A 23,947-nucleotide genomic window follows, 5' to 3' on the forward strand; every position below is an offset into this window, starting at 1 on the left:
TTTCATAAGAGAGTTTTCAGAAAATATACAGAATTTCACAAAAGCACAAATAAACAAGGCACTTCCTGAAATGTTTGGCGCACTATAAAAAAGAATCTTTAACATAATGACGTTTTATTGATTAAAGCTAAATCGAATGCAGACACATGAACAGTCGCAGCTTGTCTTACTTGTGGGATTTCTTCCAGTTTGCACCACTTGGGCCGGCCCCACAGTCATAGGCCTGGATAATAAAGGTGTACTCTTTCTGACTCTCACAGTCCACAGGGCTACTGGCTCTCAGCACTCCTTCTCCTGATGTGCGATTCAACACCACGGCCTCAAATGGAGCATCCTCGCCATTGATCTTAAAGGCACAAATCTCCCCTAAGAGGAACAGAAATGAGGAAATGTTACATTTAAAAGGATTACACAGTCAGAAGTAGTGAGTATTTGTTTTGTTTTTTGAAGTGCAAAGACACTGATTTTTAGATAGTTTCGAGTAGGAGCTAGGTGGCTAATAAAAATATTCTTTTTGATCTTTCTTTTTAAAAAATAGGCACAAAGATGAAGAAGACAAAGGCAACACAGAGTCAACATCTGAGCAGCATGTGGTTCATCAGTGGACAGACACTGATGGGTACTTAACATGAAAGCAGTCAGCACAACTATCAGACCTACAAGCAATTTAAGTCCACATTATGTGAATAAACAACAACAAAAAAAGAAAGCTTTGGGAAATATTTCTTCTCTCCTCATTCATTTAATTTTCTTTCATGGCACTGTTGGTAAAAATCTTATTATTTTGCTTTGTTTGTTTCTGCCTTTTTTTCCTCCCAGCCATTTTCTCAAACACAGCAGTAGCCACCCAACAGCTCAGATAGTTAAAGATGAATCAAACTGCGGGTAATGAAGCAAAACTAACAATAGACACTGCTGGCATTTTTCTTTACAGATTGGCTATCACTTCACATTTCAGTCCATTTCTGGACACAGGAATCTTTGTCAGCATGAGCAGCTCACAAAATCACACTGCGGAGCTCCCGGGGTGTAGTTAAGAGAAAAAATAATTTCTGATTTGTGTCGAGCTGCGCCACCTCAACAAAGGAGTGAATTTGTCCTGTCTGCAAAGTGTTTTCACCACACTCTGGCAGTGTATTGTGTTGTGTGTTTGTGACTCTAGACTCGTCTGCGGCATTCATCCCCCGGCACAAGTGTTCATTTCAGGGATTTGGGAAATCTTTTTTGCAGAGGCAATGAAAAGCTGGTGTGCTCTGACCCTGTGCTGGCTGATATCTCAGAACAGAGTGGGACATAGAGGAAATGCCACTAACAAACACAAAGACAAAGCTCCCTGTCATCGCTGGCTTCTCTCCACTTTAGCTCCTCTCCACTCTCATGCACACAGATCCTTTTAACCTGATTCAACTTTGCAAATCTGCTTTAGGGTGAAGCCAAACATAGTCCTCTTCAAAGTTTGATCCCTTATGAATTTTCAAGATGCCCAGCCCCTGAATTGTCCTCCTTTTAAATTTTGTAGAAATGACAAGTTTCTCAATATCACAGTGGGACACAATTTGCATTTGTAGAAAGACAATATTTGAAAAAGGGAAATAAGCATGCCGGTACATGCACAGACAGGCCTATAGTCTCAGATATGCCCAGATAGGGTGATTTTAATACAGTGCTGACTTAGTGGTAGAAGAAGGAAAAGGTACTTCCACTTAACAGTTTGGAGGTTGGATAGAAATACGTTTTTCGCTCCATCTGTTTTGACCAATGCGTTTTTTTGGATTACATTTTAAACGAGAACCAAACAGAGCTTTATAACAAAGCAAGGAAAGAACGAGAGCGCGAGAGCGAGGGAAGAGGAGGAATAAGGTGTGTCAATGTATATGTTAATGATAATAACAGAGATTTCAAGCAGATTCCTACTTTCTCTGCAAGTACTTTGCGCACACACACACCCATCCATGCAAGCCTAATAATGTGCATGCATATATAGATTTTCTTTCCCGCCACTTAGTTTGTTCCTCATCAGCAGAGGGAATGCTATAATTTCAACCTTCTGCCGTGCATGGATGAAATGAAGCCCAATCTTTTGGCGTGCACACCATGAGCGAAAAAGGGTCAGTTTTCAAAGTAAATATCCAAATGCATAGATTTTTGCTTCAGGGAGCTGGCCCGTCGCCACGGAAGAGAGGAAAATTCAAGAGTCAGCAAAAAATGGCTCGATAATAACAATCATCTAAAATAGATGGTACTCCACTGCATGCTTCAGCGGCATAAACTGCATCGACACAAAATGTCAAGCTGTCGGGGAACATGTATTTCTTGGGATGTTAAATTGCCAAAATAATGGAAAGGGACAGTAAGGATACATTTAATGAGAAAATGATTCCCTGCAAGCTAACACGTTGTCACAAGGAGCCAAAACAAATTTGCGCGTTCCCGCTGCAAATTGCATGACTTGACAGAGCATTTCATTTCTTTTAACTTTCATTTCTATATTTTGGACTGCTCACACTTTCTGTTCAATCTTCATTTTAACCACATCAAACGCAGCTTGTTTAAAAGAAGAATTTAACTTTAGGTCCAAATGGCTAAATCAGCTTTCTGCTCCTCCTCCCAGATCAGCATCACTGTATCATCTCAATGGCCCATCATAAAACTTGCTTGACCTAAAAAGTTTTTCCAGAATGTATTTTTGAATCTTTTTGAATGTCTTATAGTCTCTACTTCCTCCACTTCATGTACTGAGTTTGTAAAGTTTCTAAATTGAATTTGTGCACTAAATGTTTCGCAGATAAGTCTGTTTGTTGCATAGTTTTCTGATTATCACTTGTAAAGTGATAATGTGATAGTCTATATGATAACTAAACACTGCTAAACAAAGTTCCTCTGTGTATGTGTGTGTGTGTGTGTGTGTGCCACAGATATAGACTTACCGAGAAACTTATTTGTTTGAGCCTTTATTCATAAGAAAAGTTGAGAGAGATAGCAGGGGAATCAGATATAACAAATGGTTCAACTGACTGAGATTTGTTTACAGACTGTTGTGTTGTCGGCTGCTCCCTTTAGGGGTCACCACAGTAGATCATCTGCCTCCACTTCACTCTATCCCTAGCATCCTCCTCTGTCACATTAACCCTCGGCCCCTGCATCACTCCCTACATCTATGAACCTCCTCTGAGGTCTTCCTCTTTGCCTACAGCCTGGACTCTGCATCCTTTGTGCAGTATATCCACTATCCCTCCTCTGCACATGTCCAAACCATCTCACCCATGCCTCTCTAGCTTTTTCTCCAAACCGCTCAACCTGAGCTCTCCCTCTGATGTGCTCATTACTAATCTTGTCTCTTCTCGTCGCTGCTAATGAAAATCTTCATATCTTCAGCTCTGTCACCTCCAGTCTTTTTGTCAGTGCCACTATTTGCAAACCATACATCACAAAAGGTCTGTATTAAAAAACATGTTACACCACTCCTTAAAAACTAGGAATTAGAGACAGTGCCACTTAATAGAAAACAAAATCCAGATTAATGAAACAAGAACTCTTGAGCGCCTAAAAAGAAGGCAGCTGAAATTTGGATTATCCCCTAAAATATCTAGGTTTCTCCATCAGTTGTTTAACCCTCTCAGGCTTAAATTAAACTTTTTGTTGCTAATGCACAACCAAGCCCTGCAGTGGTACTTCTGAGTAAAAAAAACTCATAAAATATGTATGTGGGGTAATCAGGTTGTTAGTTTTTAACTGTTGCAAATCGGCAACGCCTGCCTCGAGAGGGTTAAGAATTGAAGATCTAAAACCTTTCTTCTTTGCCTTCTTTTCAACCACTCACCATGAACTGGATGATTGATAACCCACATGGATGTTAATGAAACGAGAACATTAGGTGCTATAAAAGCACTCACAGGTTTTACCGGACTCCTCTGTTATGACCCCGTGGCTCATAATGGCTCTGCTTAATTAAAACAGCACTGTGAAAATAACAGGGTTAGGGTTAGGGAGAAAAAAGCTTTTTGAAGTTGTTGTTTTGTTTTGTTTTTTTACTGCTTTTTAAAAGTCAGCAAACTTTTTTTAGTGTTTTTTTAAGAAATCAGATGTGATTGGTGACTGCATACATGCAGCTAAATGACAGTTCATTTTGATACATTAATTAATTAACGGGGCTTCAAAATTTAAGCAACAGTGGAACAGTTGTAACATGTCAGATGTGAATGACTTACTACAGAAGTGACTGTTACTAAGTACTTTAAATACACGCAGCAATCAGGATCTACGAACACTGACGCTTAAACGTGAAATCTACAGCAAAACATTCAAGAAATGCAATTTAAATTTCTTTCTTCTCTTCCTTTTCATGTCATTTTTCATTTCAGAAAATAAATAATAGACAATAAACAAGTAAAAAACAACAATTACCCTTTATACATAAAGGGTTATCTAATCACAAAGTGACGATGTTATTTCATAATAACATTAATTTCAAGTAAATCAAATTTTGATGTATTTCTTACTGAACACATTTTTTAAGTAAAACATTTAAGTGTAATAAAAGTGCTGCATAACTTCAGATCATCTCTGGCATTATTCCCTAAAATTATCCCAGTAACAGAAATACAGTGTTTTTTTCATTATTTATTATCATAGGTTTTTGAAAAAGAAATACTCCTCTTAATTCATAATTGCTTGTTCTCAGCTGGAACAAATCCTGGACACCTGGAGGTAATTGATGGCTTTGTACTTAATACATAATCAGCATAATTTTAAATCTTTTAATTCAGCAAATTTCTACGTATTCAGCAGTTTGGTTTAGTGGCATCATAATAGTTTGTTCTGCACACTCTTCTGCTTTTTTTTTTTGCAATACAATATTGAGTTGGTGATCGTTTTATATGCATTTCCTTATACCTTCAAACCATAGGTCATAGGTTTCATCTGGAAGCTTGTAGAAAATTCCCATTCTGACACCCAAAGACAGCACGGAAACATTGGTCACCTCTGTTGAAAACATCTTTAGGTTCATAACGCAATGCACACAGGATTATGAAAAATTCAAGTAGTGACTTCTAAAGTACTGAAAGCCTTATATGAACCCACTTTCTCAGTCAAGCCTCAACAGAGAAACAGAAAATTCAATCATGTTAATTCCGTTTCTTAATCAAATACTGTTGTGACTCCATCTGGTGTGTCTGTGCACATTTGTCTGACTCTGTGCAGAGCGGGAAACACAAAAGCTTTACTGTGACAGTATGTGTGTGTGTGTGTATGTGTGGTAGGAAGCTGTAAGACCCTGATTAAAGAGGGTTTCTAAGCAGAGTATCAGGCGGTTTTAAGCCTCGATTCCTTCACTCTCTTGCCTTCAGCACTGATCTCACGGTCACCCTTGCCCCTCAAGTTTAATTAATGGATGGATTACACTTTATCCCACTACTGGCCCACAGATAAACTCTAACACTACACTCAGTCAGACCTGTGTGTGTAACTGAGTAGTGTTACAGTCCTCACGCCTCCTTATGCACCCAATGTTCTGCAAATATTCTATGAATTAAGTACAAACATGCTGCCCAATATGCACAGTGTGCTCCAAAAAACACCCACTGAATAAAATCAGAAATCATTTTGAATGCTTTATTCAGTGTCAGATTTTAATGGGACTTGGTTTTTCCTTCGCTATGAGGGTTTTTTTCTCATGCAGAAAGATAAGAGCTTGAGCTGTGTGCCTTTGGTCAGGTATCCGGTAGCAGTTTGCAAATAATAGAAATGCACTGAGAAAAGGGGATTTATGTTTCTGTTAAATTAGGAACTTCGTAGCCTGCAGTCTAGCAAGGTCACCGGATCCTTGGTAACTGGTTGGATTTTTACAACATTTGTGAATTTCATTGTAGTTATAAATTAGTTCATGAAGACAGAGCTTGCTCTGAATCACACATGGATGATTGTATAGTGACTGAGCAAACAATGTGCTATAAGTCTTCTGTCACCATAAGCTGTGAACTGTTTAAGATGTTCCAACTAGTTTGCCAGCTTCAGACTTAACAACTGTACTTTTAAGGACATTATTTTAACCACTAATGCTCCATCTGTACTCAGCAATTCAAAGCTATACAGTCTAATGCAGTCCAGTAAATACTAGATGAGACAGAGCTCTGTATCTACACACACACACATTAGTTTTATTGGAAATACATATCGAAGAGATTCAATATAGATGCAGTAGTTGAACATTATAAAGAGCTCTCCTCTCCAGCTACTTTTATTTTACTGTTGTTGTTTTGAGAGAGTAGGGTTGGAAGAGCAAAATGCAAAAGAGAGAAAGAGGATGATGAAGGTTCATGGCCTTACAATAAGCCTTTCCCTGCTGGCATTAAGAGGATTGTCTCCGAAGGTTTCGGTGAAGACACAGAGAGGACACCGAGCACCTGGCAGTGAATGGGAGGCGATGTTATCAATATTAGTAGTGGTTCTTTTGTCACTGCATTTTATAGAGATTTTTAGGTCCTCAGTCCAAGCTTTATTCCACTACTTCAGACTAAAAGACCACACTGCTAGAAGAAAGGCTTACTAATTAGAAAGTAACCAAGGCTTGTTAAGTAAGCTTAGTATTCGATTCACAAGCCTCCATTGGTTGGTATAGTGAATGAAAGCATCTCTTTACATATACTGCAAACAAGGACAATTGGGAAAATAAATCAAGAAGAGTTCTTACCTCTTTAAAACTGAGCTAAAATTACTTCTGAAATGTCTTCTAATGCAAACGCACCAGAATTGATTTTCTCATCTCACTCTCCTCCAGAAAATTCTGCAATAAATAGTCCCACTTTAAGGAGATAACAATCTCAATGCTATAAATTCTTTAGAGCCTGTTTGGCACGCTGAAATGCAGTAAAAAGCTCGGTATTCACACAATGTGCAGTTTGTCTCTGTGTATGGGTGAATCTATTTGCCACTTTAACTCCAAGTCAGTTAAAGAAAGACATGCAGGAGTAATTCATCAGAGTCTCCTTTAGATAGCCGGCCACTTCCTAATTGCATTTGGGAGATTGTCGCACCATCCACTTGACCTCAGGGTGACAAAGTAAAAGCTTACACAAATGGGACGCACACACGCAAATGCACAAGCACACACACATTTAGGTTATCTATTCACCCAGGACTGCTGATGCCTTAGACAACACAATATAGGAATGGGGAGAATTCATTATCAAAGACAATACACATTCATTCTGCTAGGGGCTTTGGAGGTCTGTGATGCAATTAGTGTTTATTGGAAACTGAAGTTGTGGGATTGGAATTCACCAGATGAACTGTTGCTGTCAGTGAAGATGCAGCTGTGACTTTAATGCTGAAGAGGAGAGCATTTTGGCCTAAGTGCCTAAAACCATTAACCGCTGAATGAGGCACAGTCTCAAACACCTGGATAACTGTGATAGAAAGATGATAGTTTGAGTACTATATGCTTCAGCCGCGTGCTTTTACAGCAAACTTGTTCAGTAAAGATGGGTAGATAAAAAAAAGTTGAATTACATCAATAGCATAAGAATAGAAGAGGTCAGAGAAGTGGATTAAAAAGTGAGGCAGAGCGGGCAGAGACCCTGTAGGGGAGATGGAGGCGGGAGGAAGTATACAGAGAAATACCAGTGTGTGAGATAACTAAAGCAGGTATAAATAACACTACCAACCTCTTGAGTATCTCATCATGGTTCTACTCCTCCTCCTCCTCGCCACCTTCTCCTCCCCATGCTTCATCTCCCTTCCGTTGCAGTAGCTTTCACAGCGGTAAGCAGTTATTTAGCTCTTAACATCAGCACTCAGATGCACCACTCAGCCTTGCCCTCCTTCACCCCTGACACACCTCACACACACTCATGTGTCTACACTCTCACTCACCCTCATCACCTCCTCCTCTGCACCTCAGTCAGCTGCTGTTTAATATAGGTCACCAGCTAACAATTTAATAGCTTCCTGCTCTTTCACTGATCACACACGCAGCAGCTTATATTTAAACACGCTCCTGGCCAGGATCATGCTGCTTTACAGTCATAATAATATATGACATTTTTTTAAGATCACTTATCAATTTCAGGGTTACAGGGGCATTGGAGTCTATCCCAGCTGTCACAGGGCATCCCTCTTCACGCTGTTTGTCTCCGGGTTGGAACACAAAAACAGTGCAACACCGATCAATTTAAACCATAAATCCATTCAGATTCTCTCTTTTTCTATCCTAACACTTTCAAAAGGCTCCAATTAAGCCTCACTAGACAGGTTTACAACTTAAAAAGCACTCATGTCAACTCTCAAGATTTTCTTTGAAAGCTTTGATAAATTAAACCTAAATTGTTGGTCAAAGGTAGAAAAATGCATATTCTGAATTAGGACTGACAGAAACAACAGTTGAGCATCTACAGCTTTGCAAGCTTAAAGAGTTATGGATGAAATCTAGTCATGTGAAAAAAATTAGGTTTGCATGTAGTACTGTTAAGACTTAAGTGCCACCTCCATCATTGTAGAAACACCTGTAGCAACAATGCTTTAATGAATGTAATTGTGTGTGAAACGATCAACCTCTCACATTGTTGTGAAGGAATTTTGGCCCACTGTTCTTCAGTCAATTGAGGTTTGCGGGCATTCATTAATGCAGAGCTCTCTTAAGGACAGACGGCATCACATTTTCCCGGCCGACTTAATCACCGAAAGGTGTCCAGGCAATGCGGCTATAAAACAAGCCCAAATCATCATCGCTCCATCGCCAAGTTTGAGAGTTGGTGTGAGGTTCTTGTGCTTGTTGGGCTTCTTCAAACATGGTGCTATCCATTATGGTCAAACATCTCCACTTCGGTCTCATCTGTCGGACGTGCCTGACTTTAAGGTGAATTTGTTTGGACGTCCACTCCTGGGAGGACTGCGGCATTGTGCTAACACACACCTGACCAGTTCATCAAACTGTGAAAAATTCTGCTATTACAGCGGTGCTCACACTTGCTGACGATCAATTAATCAAGTGTAACGGATTAACAGCACCTGGCTGTGCTTACCCTCTTAATGGCTTTGGAAGCAATAAGGGTGTATTTGATTCTTCACAGGACTATGTAGGCATCACAAAACCTGCTGCAACTCACCCTGATGAGGCTATATCTGTACCAAAATTCACTGCTACCCATTCAATATTTGCTAAGACATTTCAAATGTCAGTAGTAGCAGAGACAGTGAGTCAGCCTCTGGCTGAATATGATGCATTAATTGACAGACAGAAACTCGATTGACCAACATCCGAATAGGCAGGTCCATGTTGCTATCGTATGTCAAATCATTCAAGCATTTTCTTCCCCTTATATTAGAAGCAGATAAAAGTAATATCTTCTTTTTCTGTTTTATAATTATAAAAGATTATTATAAATCTGCAGGAGACAGGAAACACTCTCATTAAAAAGAACCAATTCCCCGAAGCCTACCTGCTCTCCTATTAACCTTTTTGTACTGAACATCATCTGTTCATTATCTTTTCAACCAAATCACACCTCTTATGAGTGACGTTCAAATCACTGTGCTTCTGTTTCTTTGTGCATTTTTTGACACCCTTCTGCTGGGCTGCAGGCAGGCTAGTTGTGAGATAATTACAGATTTCCAGGTACAGCAGGGAGTTTCCATAAGCCTCTGAGCTGTAAATGTCACTGTGGCTCTGACTATGACCTCCGTCAGCTCAGCGGCACACTGAGAAGAGAAGGACATGGCTCAGTAGCTTAGACACACTGACACAGATGCTCTCACAAACCTCCTATCATGAACTGATTTTCATGTATGTTAAATCACATTTTCATCGTCTCTGTGACTATAAACACATCACTAAAAGCATGTATCGGAAAAGTTTAATTACGTGCTCCATACAGTCACCCTCAGTATTCAAACAGCTGACTTTGTTCAATAAATGCATGTTTGACATAATTTATTTATTCAGAGGTCACATGCTACTCAGTGGCCAGGGCCTATGTTAGATCTGTAACTATTAAAGCTAAAAGACAGAGAAATTTAGGAACAAGAATTCCTTCTGCTACTTGCCAGCCTTTTCCAGGACTATTTAGTCTAAATGCTGGACACTTTGATTCACTTTGATCCCTGCTATTCATTGGACGTCAGTCTAGCTCAAGTTGACGCAAGTCATATAAAGAGCTTTGAGTGCTCAGAGTAAAGCACTATATAAGAACCAGAACATTGGTACACATGACACAAATCCATGGTACATGCAATAATTTGTGCTTGTCTGCTGCAGCTAATAATTAACTTTTCTTTGGCCTTTGTGCTATCATCTTTCTTAAATGTAAGACAAGTGCATAACTGTCAAAGCCAGTTTAAAAACTGAACTGATGTTGAGATCCAGGAACTCTCAAAATAAGGCCTGCTCTCTCACTAAAAAGATAAAGATGCACTGTACAACCCCAGGCAGCCTGCGCTGTTATTTACAGAAGTTTAAGACTGGTGACTTCTCCAGGTTGTGCCCTGCCTTCACTATTTGGTTGAGGTAGGCTCCAGCCTCTAATCCTGAACTAGATGGATTCAATTCAATTCAATTCAATTTTATTTATATAGCGCCAAATCACAACAAAAGTCGCCTCAAGGCGCTTCATAGATACAGAGAAAAACCCAACAATCATATGACCCCCTATGAGCAAGCACTTTGGCGACAGTGGGAAGGAAAAACTCCCTTTTAACAGGAAGAAACCTCCGGCAGAACCAGGCTCAGGGAGGGGCGGCCATCTGCTGCGACCGGTTGGGGTGAGAGAAGGAAGACAGGATAAAGACATGCTGTGGAAGAGAGACAGAGGTTAATAACAGATATGATTCAATGCAGAGAGGTCTGTTAACTACATAGTGAGTGAGAAAGGTGACTGGAAAGGAAAAACTCAATGCATCATGGGAATCCCCGGCAGCCTACGTCTATTGCAGCATAACTAAGGGAGGATTCAGGGTCACCTGGTCCAGCCCTAACTATATGCTTTAGCAAAAAGGAAAGTTTGAAGCCTAATCTTGAAAGTAGAGATAGTGTCTGTCTCCCGAATCCAAACTGGAAGCTGGTTCCACAGAAGAGGGGCCTGAAAACTGAAGGCTCTGCCTCCCATTCTACTTTTAAATACTCTAGGAACAACAAGTAGGCCTGCAGAGCGAGAGCGAAGTGCTCTAATAGGGTGATATGGTACTACAAGGTCATTAAGATAAGATGGGGCCTGATTATTTAAGACCTTGTATGTGAGGAGCAGGATTTTGAATTCAATTCTGGATTTAACAGGAAGCCAATGAAGGGAAGCCAAAACAGGAGAAATACTGCTCTCTTTCTAGTCCCTGTCAGGACTCTTGCTGCAGCATTTTGGATTAGCTGAAGGCTTTTCAGTGAGTTTTTGGACATCCTGATAATAATGAATTACAGTGTCCAGCCTGGAAGTAATAAATGCATGAACTAGTTTTTCAGCGTCACTCTGAGACAGGATATTTCTAACTTTAGAGATGTTGCGCAAATGGAAGAAAGCAGTCTTACATATTTGTTTAATATGTGCTTGAAGGACATGTCCTGGTCAAAAATGACTCCAAGGTTCCTCACAGCGTTACTGGAGGCCAAGGTAATGCCATCCAGAGTAAGAATCTGGTTGGATACCATATTTCTAAGATTTTCAGGGCCGAGTACAATAACCTCAGTTTTATCTGAATTAAGAAGCAGAAAGTTAGCAGCCATCCAGGTCTTTATGTCTTTAAGACATTCCTGCAGTTTAACTAATTGGTGTGTGTCCATCCATCCATCCATGCATGCATCCATCCATCCATCCATGCATCCATGGATGGATGGATGGATGAATGGATGGATGGATGGATGGATGGATTTTGGGCAACCTACAGTAGTACTTACTGAGCACTGTTTAGATGCCACAGCATGCATGAGTATTGTTCCTGATCATGTCCATCATCTTATGATCATATCTTCTTATGGCTGCTTCCAACACGCTAGCACACCATGTCACAAAGCTTAAATCCTCTCAAAACGGTTTCTTGAGCTTGACATTAAGCTTACTGTACTCTTATGACCTCCCAGATCTCAATCCTATACAGCATCTTTGGAATGTGGAGAAATTGGAGAGTCACATCATGGACGTGCAGTCGACAAATCTGCAGCTTTCATATGAGTATGGCCCGAAATCAACAAGCACCTTGTTGAATCTGTGCTACAAAGAATAAGGCTGTTCTTTAGGCAGGAGGGAGTCCAGTCCAGTATTATAAACGTATAACTAATGAAGCTGCCGGTGAGAATATATTAAGTAAGACCTACTAAAAGCACATTTTAATATGCAAGAGCATTTATTAAATTATCCTATCAGGCCTCTATGATGAAAGGGTAAATGAACAGCTGTCTTTATTCCTTCATTTAAAGGCTCTTTCTACCACTGGCAGGTCCATTATTAACCATCCTTTGAATTGTGGTTTTTATCTTCACTACAAATAAAGGCTTATCTTTTTTACTAGATGTTTGTTTTGTTTTTTAAAACATTTTTGGGGGCATTTTTAGTGGATAGTGGAGTGGTAAAGATATACAGAAAAGTGGGGAGGGATGAGGGGAAAGAAACCCAGCAAAAGGTTGCAGGTCGGACTTAAACTCGTGTGGTCATCTGCAAAACCCACTGAGCTATCAGATAGCGTACACTTATGTTCTGTTTCCTGTTTACTATCCAAATGCCTGTAGAGCTGCTGAATCTGAACACAGTTTTACACAAACAGAAGGTTTTACTCGTCGGCTTTTGCAATCTGTGAACAGACTGCACCATGGAAAACAAAGCAGATAGATTTATCCATTTCATTTGTTTCTCTGTTTAATCTCCCCAGGCACTCTGTCTTCCTCCTATTTGGTGCGAACAGATACATAATCATTTTACACATTATGTTATAGATGTTTAACTATAGAACGCGTTAAAGCAAACATAACATCAATGAAATCTGACAGGTGCCAATTGAGATCCACAGGAGACCTTTTGCATGCTAATACACACTTATTAAAATGACATCACTGAACCATCAGTCAGGCGGGCCAGCAGGGGGGTCGCCTGTGGGGCGAGACTGCACGTAGCATTCATCAGGATGGTAAATTCAGAGAAAACATCTCAAGAGAAGGTAATGAGCAGTGTAGTTCTGATATGCTGCAGAGGTTAAGATAACCTAATCTGTCAACTTTCATTGATCTCTGCATGCTGCGTATGTTAGTCGTAAAAGACAGCAGGCAATAGCTCATGCATGCGCCGCTGTCATGTTTGATCATTTGGCAGTTCCTCAGCTGAAGTAAATGTAAAAGTGTCTTTTTGTTTTTAGAGAGAACAGCTCCATTCATTTATACAGCCATGAATCACAGTGTGAAACTGGAACAGCAGTAACAATAGATTTGAGTTTTTCATAACTGTCATATCTGTTTTGTCTATTGTGAATACTGTAACAGCATTTAATTAGCTAGACAGAAACACAATTTTCTTTTAAAGGAAAATAATGCATACGCACAAAGCACATAAACGCACGTCCTGCTTGTGGAACAGAGTTTGATCGGTGGCGTGTTAAAAGAGTCAACATCCCAGTTGGTTTACTTTGTTCTCTGCGACTGTTGAATAAGTGTTTTTTACATAACATTTTAATCATGATGTAAAGCATTAGCATAGAAAATACTATCAATTCCATATGATAGACTAGCATTTAATAGTTTAGTAGCTTGAACAGTTTGTTACTTTGTTATAGATAGACAGATAGATGTAGAAATAGAAGGATATAGATAGATATAGATACAGAGATATGACTTCCATCCATATTTTGCCGTTGAATGACTACCCACTAACACATTTAGTGATGTCTCACTAATTAGATTTTGTATGAAATTTCGTCCATTATGCCAAAATCATCATATATAACACCCAACGCGCACGCACTGCGAGTTGACAGATTCATCACCTCACAGAGACAGCCCCACTCGTGATAGTTAAATGACAAGAAAAGGTCAGCAAAAGGTCTTAGAAGGGCAGGAACGGGTTGATATTAGATTGTCTTCATCCTTTTGTGCCATGGGAGGAGGAGGAACCTCCTTATTCCCATCCGTCCTCTTTTTTCATTTTGGCTTTATCCTCCCTCTCACAATTAGCAGAGACAAAGAAATCCTCAGGGGTGTAACATTAGATAAAACCTGAGAATGAATACTAATAACCTTACTGGAAATGATAAATTAGTTCAGCGGCTGCTCAGCAGAGCTCCAGGTGGTTTTAACAGTATTAGCACATGAGGGTGCTCAGCTTTAGTTTTTCAGAGTACTTTTGGAGATATTAGTTTGCTGAAAGACTGCAACAACCTAAATCTTGCTGGAAGTGAGCTATCTTTATTTAATGTAAGTAAATGAGCATAAGCATCTCTGTTAAAAATAAAATGAAAACAAATCGGTGATTCGTGCGTTTATCTTTTCATTGAGATTTACCTGAAAGTGTACACTTAAAGGGCAGCTGATCTGCATTTACCTTGAGTGAATATACGACATGGACAAAAGTACAGGGCAACCAAAAAGAGCTGCTCAGCCACGGAAACCCACACCATGGAGCTCCTGGTTTGGAGCCCTGCAGTCACTGAGTCAGCAGAGTGTTGCTTTTACTCACCTCAGCGATCCTACTCTGTAACTTTACGTGGTCTGTGAAAATTTAATTGTAAAATTGTTATGAGAAACATCCTTCGAGGAGCAACTTTTTCCTTTCTTACTTTGAGTACAATTCAGAGTCTGTACTTTTTCACTTTTACTTGGGTAAAAAAAGTTGCTTCAGTACTTTTACTGGAGTATTTTTTAACCCAGGTGTCTGTACTTCTGCTTACATAAAGAAAGTCTGTACTTTTGCCACATTTGGTAACAAATTACTTTCTTTGGCAAGTGATTAAGTAAAATGCTGCATTATGTAATACGGTACTTTTTAAAAATAATAATAAGAACACTGTGTCTTATTATTATTCTTTAATTGGTCTGTTTAGAATTTAAACTGAAACAGCAGTCACAAATCATTATTATTCGATACTCATACAGACCTTTGGTGCTTTTCAATTTCTTCATTCTGTTTTTAGTGGTGAGTCGAAACAAATTCCATCGAGGATTCAAATTCTGGCGAGTGTAAAGTTATGTGAAGGAGATGTAAAATGAAAATGACCATAATATAGAGGAAAATCCAAAGAACTGGGATTTATTAAAAAATCTTTCTGAAAAACATGTTAATAAATGCTGTATGTGTGATAATGTTTGTGCATCTCCTGACCCTATCTCGTCCCGTTGAGAAAGTCATAGACAAAATACAGCCATATATGCATGCACTAAGATCATGTTAGTGAGAAAATGTCAATAATCACTCCAAAATATTTGCTTCATGAGCATGTCATAACATCAATACATACACAAACTACCTGGCATTAATTCAGTGGCCAAGTGACATTGCCAAAGGATTTCTGAAATACTTAGCATCTTCATGGAAGGTATTTGGATTTTGCACATTTTTTCAAAGTCATTTCCAACAACAGGGAGGGAAATTGAGTCATTTGCAGGTAGTGCAGAGGTAGGAGAGTGGTTATAAGTATATGTTAGCTGGAACTCTGACTTAGCTTTGTGCAGCACTTGACTGATGGCCGCCGCTGCCCTCATCCATTACTCTGTCACTTGTTTGAAATTGCCTTTCAAACGTTCTGGCACTTCTGGAAAAAGTGGGTTCTCCTCCCTTTTCTCCTAACAGCAGATAGAAGCCATGGTGCCATGCGAAGATGCACAAAAATCGTATTTTACTTGCTCAGCTGTCAGATCCTGTGCGACCACTTCAGAGATGATTTAGCCCTGTGCTGTGGACCGAATGTCAACATGTGTGAAAAACACAATGGGCAAAAATAATTAGCAAGGGTAGTGGGGGGAAAGTGGGCACATTCGTCAACAAAAAAAAGAAAGAAAAGATATTTGAATGACATAACTGCAGTTTTGACTGGATGGCACAAATAACACTGACTCACTTGGTTCAAGTGTGAAATTCTGAATTTTGTTTACAGCTTTCAGTTCATCCATAAGGTAAAAAATACAGTATAAGCTCACAGCAACCAAAGGCAATGCGGCAAGGGCAGTCTCTCCTCTTGTCCTCTGCTCCGTCCCTGTGTGTGGGCTTGGTGGTGACATGACAGCTCATTCCTAGGCACTATTAATGACAGAGCTCCCCTTTTCTAGTGCTGACTATCATCTATCAACCAACGGCCAAAGCAGTCATTGCTCCTTCACTAAATTACAACCCACTGCACGAGACATAAAACTGGATAATGGGCTGAAAATTAGCAAATTACAATCATTACACTGCCATAATTGACCCTTGAGACCCGTGTGCAGAAGTACACATCAGCCTTAAGGTAGTGTGTGTGTGTGTGTGTGTGTGTGTGTGTGTGTGTGTGTGTGTGTGTGTGTGTGTGTGTGTGTGTGTGTGTGAGAGGCTCTTAATTAGGAGTATATTGGACCGTGAGGATGGAATCTAATTTAGTGAATAGCAGCAAACTCAAAGCTAACTGGCAGTAAACAGGGAGTCTTAGACTGTTGACACCCTCAAATGATTTTGCTCTACTCTCCGTTAAAAGATTTTAAAACATAAAAACATGAAAGGGAGAATTGTTAGATATAACAATGTACAGGGATAGGACAGCCTGAAAAAGCAAGGCACAAATATATGTATTTGTATATGTATTATTTCTAATATTTCTCTTTTTTTTTTTTTTACAATTACAAAACTCTGGAAATCCAAGAATTTCGGAAAGACTGACTTGTATGATGGTTCTTTATAGCTCTTACATTGCAGCTGAGGTCATGACAAAAGTTGTCAACTGACAGGCTGACAATTTATTAAAGGGACAAATGTTGCTGAGAAATAAGCTCCACTAATTAAACTTGATAACTTTTATTCCTGCAAATGTAAGCTTACTGGATGGATCTGCAGTTAATCTTACTATATGCACTATATATCTTAATATATACACCACAAATCTCGTTCTGTTTGTCTGTCTTTGTGTTTGTTTATTTGTCTGCAATCTCATCCTAGACCTAGACTATGAGGACTTGAACCACCAAACCTGGCACACAGGTACATCCGAGGCCCCTGAAAGTTCTTAACTATTTGAGATATTATAATGACATCACTTAGCAATGGGTTAAAATGTGCCATTCTTAGCATTTGTGCCACTACAACACTTTATAAAAGCATCCTATCGTTTTAATTGCATTACAGTGGCATGTCATTAATAGCCACAAAAGTTGCATTATATGTGGCATATTATAAGCTGTAATGTTGTCTAGCAAGAACCTACCGAAAGGCTAAAAAGACCAATTTTTACCATATACACAACATCTATCACATATATTTTTTTTAAATCTTTTTTTCATTGTGATTAAGTATGTCTGAATCACGGCTAATTCATGCTGTTCCAACAGCATGAATTAGCCAAACAATAGTGTAGCATTGGCATGTATAAGTTTTATTAAAACATTAAATTAAAATGATTAAAAATTTAATTCAATAAAAATAATAGATGATCTAATAAATCTAATCTAATAAAATGATTAAATGTCAGACTACTTCAGTGAATCTTGTCAGATTCACAAACAACAGAGGATATTTTTTCTGTGGTTCTGTACTCATATATTGTCCTGGATATTGAAGTACTTGTGTTCCTCCATTCTCATCATATATGCTTATGTCATTGTTGTTGTTGTTATTGTTTTGCACAGGTATCAAGTAATGCATTTTTAATCAATTCAAAACACGACACATGATGTTATCACATGATAACATCATGTGATAACATCATGTGTAATATAGGCACAGATTCTCTGTTGATGCTTGTATTTATCCAAGCACTCCAGTTCATACCCATCTTAAACTGGACAGGGGAGAATTTATTTCATATAAATATAAAATTACTTCCATAATTAGTCTTATGTCATTTAGACAAGATGCAAATTCAAGCACTCTGTGCCTGTGTCCCCCAAAATATTCAATTAGCCTATTACATGGACTTTTAATGAAATAGCAGGAGCAGCACTCAGCAAGGTCAACCAAAGAGAGCAAAATATGCGAATTACATTTCTGTGACTACCAGAATAAAACATGGAATTGAACAGCGTCAAATACAGAAGTGGAGTCTAACTGACTTTTAAGACTGATACTGATAGTCAGAGATGGGCAGTAACGCGTTACTGTAATCCAATTACTTTTTTCAGGTAACGAGTAAAGTAAGGGATTACTATTGCAAAAACAGTAACTGGCAAATTGCTAAACTTTGGCAATAATGTCAGACCACCAACAAATGAGTCAGACTCTAAGTAGAAGTACATTCAAATATTTCTAATTCAGTAGATTTACACTTGATTTATTATCATAATTTTTAATCATAGAGTTAAGTTTTAGGGAATCAAGTATTTTATATAGTCTTGACTCATTCTGACCATAACCACAACCTACCAGTTCCTTAAGAGAGTGTTTATATGCAGGTGGTGGTTGGTCTTGTAACAGTACATACAAATATAAACTGTAGCAGAAGGATTTCTTTAAAAAATAGGCAACAACATCAACATCTCCAGTTAACGCGAGTCAACAAATGGCAATTTGTTTTCTCATTATTTCATTCCTTCCGTCTCACATTTATCTTGGTCATTATCCAGATTAGTGCAAGAACAGGTGACAGAACAACAGAGGTTTAAGTGGTTTACAACAAAAGAGAGGTGGGATGGCGTTAGGAGGGTGTAGGGGTCATGGATGATGGAGGATAAAGTTAGTCTGACTAATTCTGATATTGTACACAGGTCTAAAAGCCAGATTATCCTATTTTATGGTCGCATGAACAAGGCAAATGGAGTGAGGAAGATATGCAAATTGCTCTCTAATTGGCCTGTCAGGTTTCTGAAGCCCTGTCAAACCACTGTCAGAAAGAGAGAGAGCAGGGGCCAGAGCCAGGGAACACAAAGAATTACTGGATTAGTTTCAGCTGCTATTCACTGCCCATTTCATTAAGCAATTTCAGCTCACACCAGGACCATGGGTCAGTGCTCCATGCTTGAAGAGCAGATTTTTCAGCTGTCATTTTGACAAGAGAGGCAGCACATCTCAGCCCTGCCTTCCTCCTCCACACATTGCTGGCTCAATGAAAAACACAGATACTGCCAGTAAACAAGCGTTCACGAGCTTCCCTTCACTGTAGATGGTACCAGGAAGGCATATTCAAGTGTTGAAAAGGTGGCAAGAAAAAATTAGGAAACAAAACGGTGAGCAACACATCCTCATCCCCTCACTGATTCAAAGTCATTTAAAGAAAAAGTCTCTCCTCTTTTTCCCCTTTATCAATACTTTGACTAGTAATACCAGGGTAAGTTTGTGGAGCTGTGTTCGTAGTATTCAATACGTAAATTAATTTGATATAGGTTATTAGTGAGTAGGGAGAGTTTTATAAGCCCGGCTCATTAGCAGCTACAGTGTTACCAATGACATGTGTGGTTTACTTGGATACTTGTACAAGATTTATCACTCAAGATTATGAGAAATTTAATTATTGAGTGAATTTGTAATTTCACACCAAATGACCCTTTTAAAGCGGCCTTTGATATCAATATATTTAAATATCTGATGACTATGATATGAGGTTGAAATACTGAAACTAAATGTGGATTTTGAGGCAAAAATTCAACATTTAACTTACAGGCCCTGTACAGCGGAAGATACAAAATAATAAATAAATAAATAAGTAGGCTTGCTCTTAGGTTCCAGCATAAAGTTATCCAGTCATTCACTCTAAAGCATGAGGAAGAGCCAAAGATCTAAAACAATAATGTTGAATCTTGTTCATAATATGTGTTTTTACTGCCAAAAGTACACGAGGAAAGACTTTTAGTGTCACGTAAAACCACTGTATTTGTCAAATGTACCACTGTCTTAGCTAATGTGGAGTGAAAACCTTCAATCTAAAGAGTTTGTTTCCACACTATATTACCTGCAGGTATATGTAATCAATGTTTTTTATGACTTTTTTTTACACATCTTATAATCCTACAAACTTATGCTACAGCTGCAGTTGTTGGAGACTGCAGAACAACCAAAATGACTGTGTGCAATGAACTTGCAATTTTGCAAAACTTTGAAATGGTTGCTTTGAAGACGTGGAATAGGTCTGCCACAATGGTGATAAAATGGCAATACGATGGGTTCAGTCTACAATCAGTCTGCACACACTAAACTACTTACATTCAGAGTCCAGCCAGAATCTCATTGACTTTAAATAAATAGTTACGTAGTTGCTGCAAGACGGTGATTTAACTGCAAGCTGATGTGGGCACTCAGCAACCTTGCCTTTATATAAGCATATAACCAGAATACCAGATAGAAAGCCCTTCAGTCTCCTATTGCTAAGACACACGTTGCAGTCAGCTCAGCACTGACTGATAATCAGTGCATTGATGAATTCTTCTGTTTTTTATGGTACAGTCTATTTTACAGGTAATTATCTGACCCCTCAAGGCATGAATATAAAAGCAGCAACATTTGTCCCTTTAATGAATGAATGAAACAATTCTACATTTAAAAAAAGCTGTCACAGGTGCAGCACATCCCATAGATATACACAAGCACACACAAAAACACACTCAAAACCTCAGCTCATTACAAGTTTGGCAGCCGCACACACACTAAAAGAAATGGAGAGTAATCGGGAAATTGAAAATCATCGCATAGTGTCAAGAATTGAGAGACAGATCCAGTGTAAAATAGAAAAAAATTGGGTAATAGGGTGATAATAGAAGGGTCTGAGTCCTTTGTAAAATCAATCAGAGGCTAAGAGGTTGCTTGACGCCGTGAGCAATTTGACAATGCATTGACGACAGAGCTCCAGTGGAGCATTGCTGGATGTGTAATTACTCTGACCATCTTATATGGATCCAATTAGCTTCCTTCAACAGTGAAGAGACATAGCACTTCCCATGATATAAATGGACTCTTTCACTGTTTGTCAGTGTTTTCCGATAAAAGGGTAGTACCAGATCATAAGTGCATCTTTTCAGAAACAGGGCATTTAAGATGATTTACTCATTTAAGATGATTTGAGTTTATGATACACACGCTGCATTTTCCTTGAAACAAACCAAGGATGAAATCAGCCTCATACCATAAACAGACTACATCTGCTGAGCTTTAAATTCTGTAGACAGGAACCAAAGGTCTTATAACCAAGCACAAGAATGGGCAGTACAGTTAAACACAGGTGGGACATAAAGAGGAAAGAGTTAGTTTCATCCTTTATGGTCACTGACAACGAAAAGCTACAAGTTGAAACTAAATGACCACCTGTAAACACGAGAACAAAAACCCCCACATCACCTGCAGGCCAGGCGGCAATGCTAGTGCTATTTAAAAATCCCCAACTATCAATACAGTATTGGATGCCTTAAAAAATCAATAATATTTACTGTTAAAATTAATAAAAGCCATAACTCATTGTTTTATATTTAAATATTTTAAAATTAGCTATTAAGTGCAATAAGTGAATCCCTTGATAGTAAGCCGTATATTTTAGTACATATATTTTAGTACATTCAGTTGCTGAAACCAACCATCCATCTATTTTCTTAAAAGCAACAACTTTGGATGTCTTTATTGGATTTACTGGTGATTGTTCATGCTCAAAGTCTCTGAACAGGGCTAACACACCGAAATCAAGCATTCACACTTGCAGCCAATTCAGAATAACCAGTTTACCTAACACTGTGGAAGGAAACCAGAGTACCCAGAGAATCGACACAGGCAGAGGGATAAAACATGCAAACTCCACACAGAGAAACCAGCAAACCCAAACCTGGGATTTTCTTTCTGTGAGGTAACAGTAGCCTCTGCATCGCTGTGCCACCCTGTACTGCAGAGCCTGTATCATATTTTAATAAATGTAAAAGCCTTCACAGATGATTAAAAAAAGCTGGAAGCCATTCAATCAGTTTTTTGTTTAGTGTTTATTAGACATTATGCTCTGCAGACCAGCTGGATGGGCCAACTTATGGCTCTTGGGCCAAATTAAGCCTATAAGACATAAATTAAGTAGCACAGCTATACTACAGTTCCACCTCCACTGTGGATTTGTTTATGTGTCGACAAAGTACACAAACTTTATGGAGTTGTACCACTAATGCTCCATTATGCTCCAGTGAAAGTGTTAAATTTTGACTGATAAGCATAACTACTCATCTTATCTCATGCATATCTTATTGTGTTTAGATAATTAAAACATTTTCAATTAAAAACATGCAAGATAACAGGTGACATTCCCAGTGGGTTTCTTTCTATAAGCAACAATTTTAACTTATTAATACTCACTTCATAATAACTCAGCTAGTGAGTTTGGCTTTGTGTGCTCTGTGATTACTTATGCAGGGAGCTAACAGACACGGTGCTGACAGAATTAAATGAGTTTTTATAATGCTGTGTGCTAATGGCGGTTGCAGCAGAGTGAAATCCGGTTTGTAGGTGTCAAAGCTGAAGAGAATGCAGAATCTTTGATGTTCTGTTTCATGTTTCAGACCTGCCTCGGTGTTACCTCACAACTAAGCGCCCACTGCAGAAATTTAACCATCGCACAAAGGCAAAGAGGACAGACAGAAGGAAGAGGGAGAACGGGAGAGAGAGAGAGGCAGACAAAGTGATATGTTCCTCTCGTCCTTAGAGAAACAGACACCTGCAGGTTTGATCAGACTTTGCCTTCAATATCCTCTCTTATCCTTTGATGATCCATCACATCGTCTCTTTCTATTCTCTCAGTCTCATTTTCGCACGCACACACATATACTTCACATCCTCATCTTGGATGGATCTTTGTTTCTGTCTTTCATCTCCTTCTCTTACCTCACATTTTTTCCCCTCCAACATTTCCTGCCTCTCTCCCTCCTTGTTCCAATTTCTGTTTTTCTCGCCACCTTTAAATTTTCACTTAGCTTGTGCTTCGTTGGGCTCCACTTTTTAATTGTCATCTCTGCTTTAGTCACCAAGGTGCAGCCTTACTTTCAGGTACTTGGTTTATGTAGTTTTGGATTTGGCAAACTGATCAAGAATTGTCTTGGCTTGAAATAGAGTCTTTTCCTGTTGTTTTGGAACAGATGATAAGTATTGCAAACAGTGATACAATTAGGCAGCACATCAATAGGCTGTTATTATCCTGGTAATATTTTTGCTGTACAAAGGAAAGTAATAATGAGGTTAAAGGGGACCGTCCATGGCTCACACAGCAATAAATAGCTGAAACTGAACTTACACAGACAGACTGATTCAGCCCCCCTGTTCCCCCCTGAACAGGGGGGCTGAATCTTCACAAACGGACTTTTCTTAAAATTACAAAAAAATGTATACACTCACACGCCTGAGTAAGAATCATGTATGAAAGGGAACATGGACAACAAGATTTGTTTTTTCACCTGTTGTGTTCTCCCTGTCCTGTCTGCTGATCGATGTCAGCTGTGTCTTCCAGGTGTTTTCCCTTTGCCCTACTTTCCTCTTGTATTTAATGTCTGTGTCTGCTCCTGCTCGTCGTCACGTCGTACCCTCATTCTGGCCTGTGTAGTTCAGTTTCATGCCCTCATCGTTCTGTTCCGTTTCCTGATTTATGCCTACAATAAAGCAGTGGACTTTTAGTTTAAACTCCACCTCCACGAGTCTGCATTTTGGGTCCTTTTTCCTGCCTGCCCGCACACAGCCATGACAGAAACAAGCCACCCTTAAGCTGCAAAAACAGAAAGAAAACAGAGAAAGTGCTACAATATTAGGAGTGACAAAATCTACAGTTTGGTGCATCCTGAGAAAGAAAGAAAGAAAGAAAGAAAGAAAGAAAGAAAGAAAGAAAGAAAGAAAGAAAGAAAGAAAGAAAGAAAGAAAGAAAGAAAGAA

General features: G+C 39.0%; 1 protein-coding gene across 1 annotated transcript in view; it reads right to left on the reverse strand.

The window, feature by feature from the left end:
• Positions 1-23,947, reverse strand: part of clstn2a (calsyntenin 2a) — a 157,551-nt gene that overhangs the window by 44,472 nt on the left and 89,132 nt on the right. Inside the window, exon 3 of the mRNA XM_042219990.1 lies at positions 171-366. Within this exon, the coding sequence (XP_042075924.1) occupies positions 171-366 (196 nt within the window). The remainder of the gene's footprint in view (positions 1-170; positions 367-23,947) is intronic.

This window comes from Haplochromis burtoni, unplaced genomic scaffold (genome assembly GCF_018398535.1).
Source record: "Haplochromis burtoni strain Fernald_Lab_line unplaced genomic scaffold, NCSU_Asbu1 Contig_41, whole genome shotgun sequence".
Lineage (NCBI taxonomy): Eukaryota > Metazoa > Chordata > Actinopteri > Cichliformes > Cichlidae > Haplochromis > Haplochromis burtoni.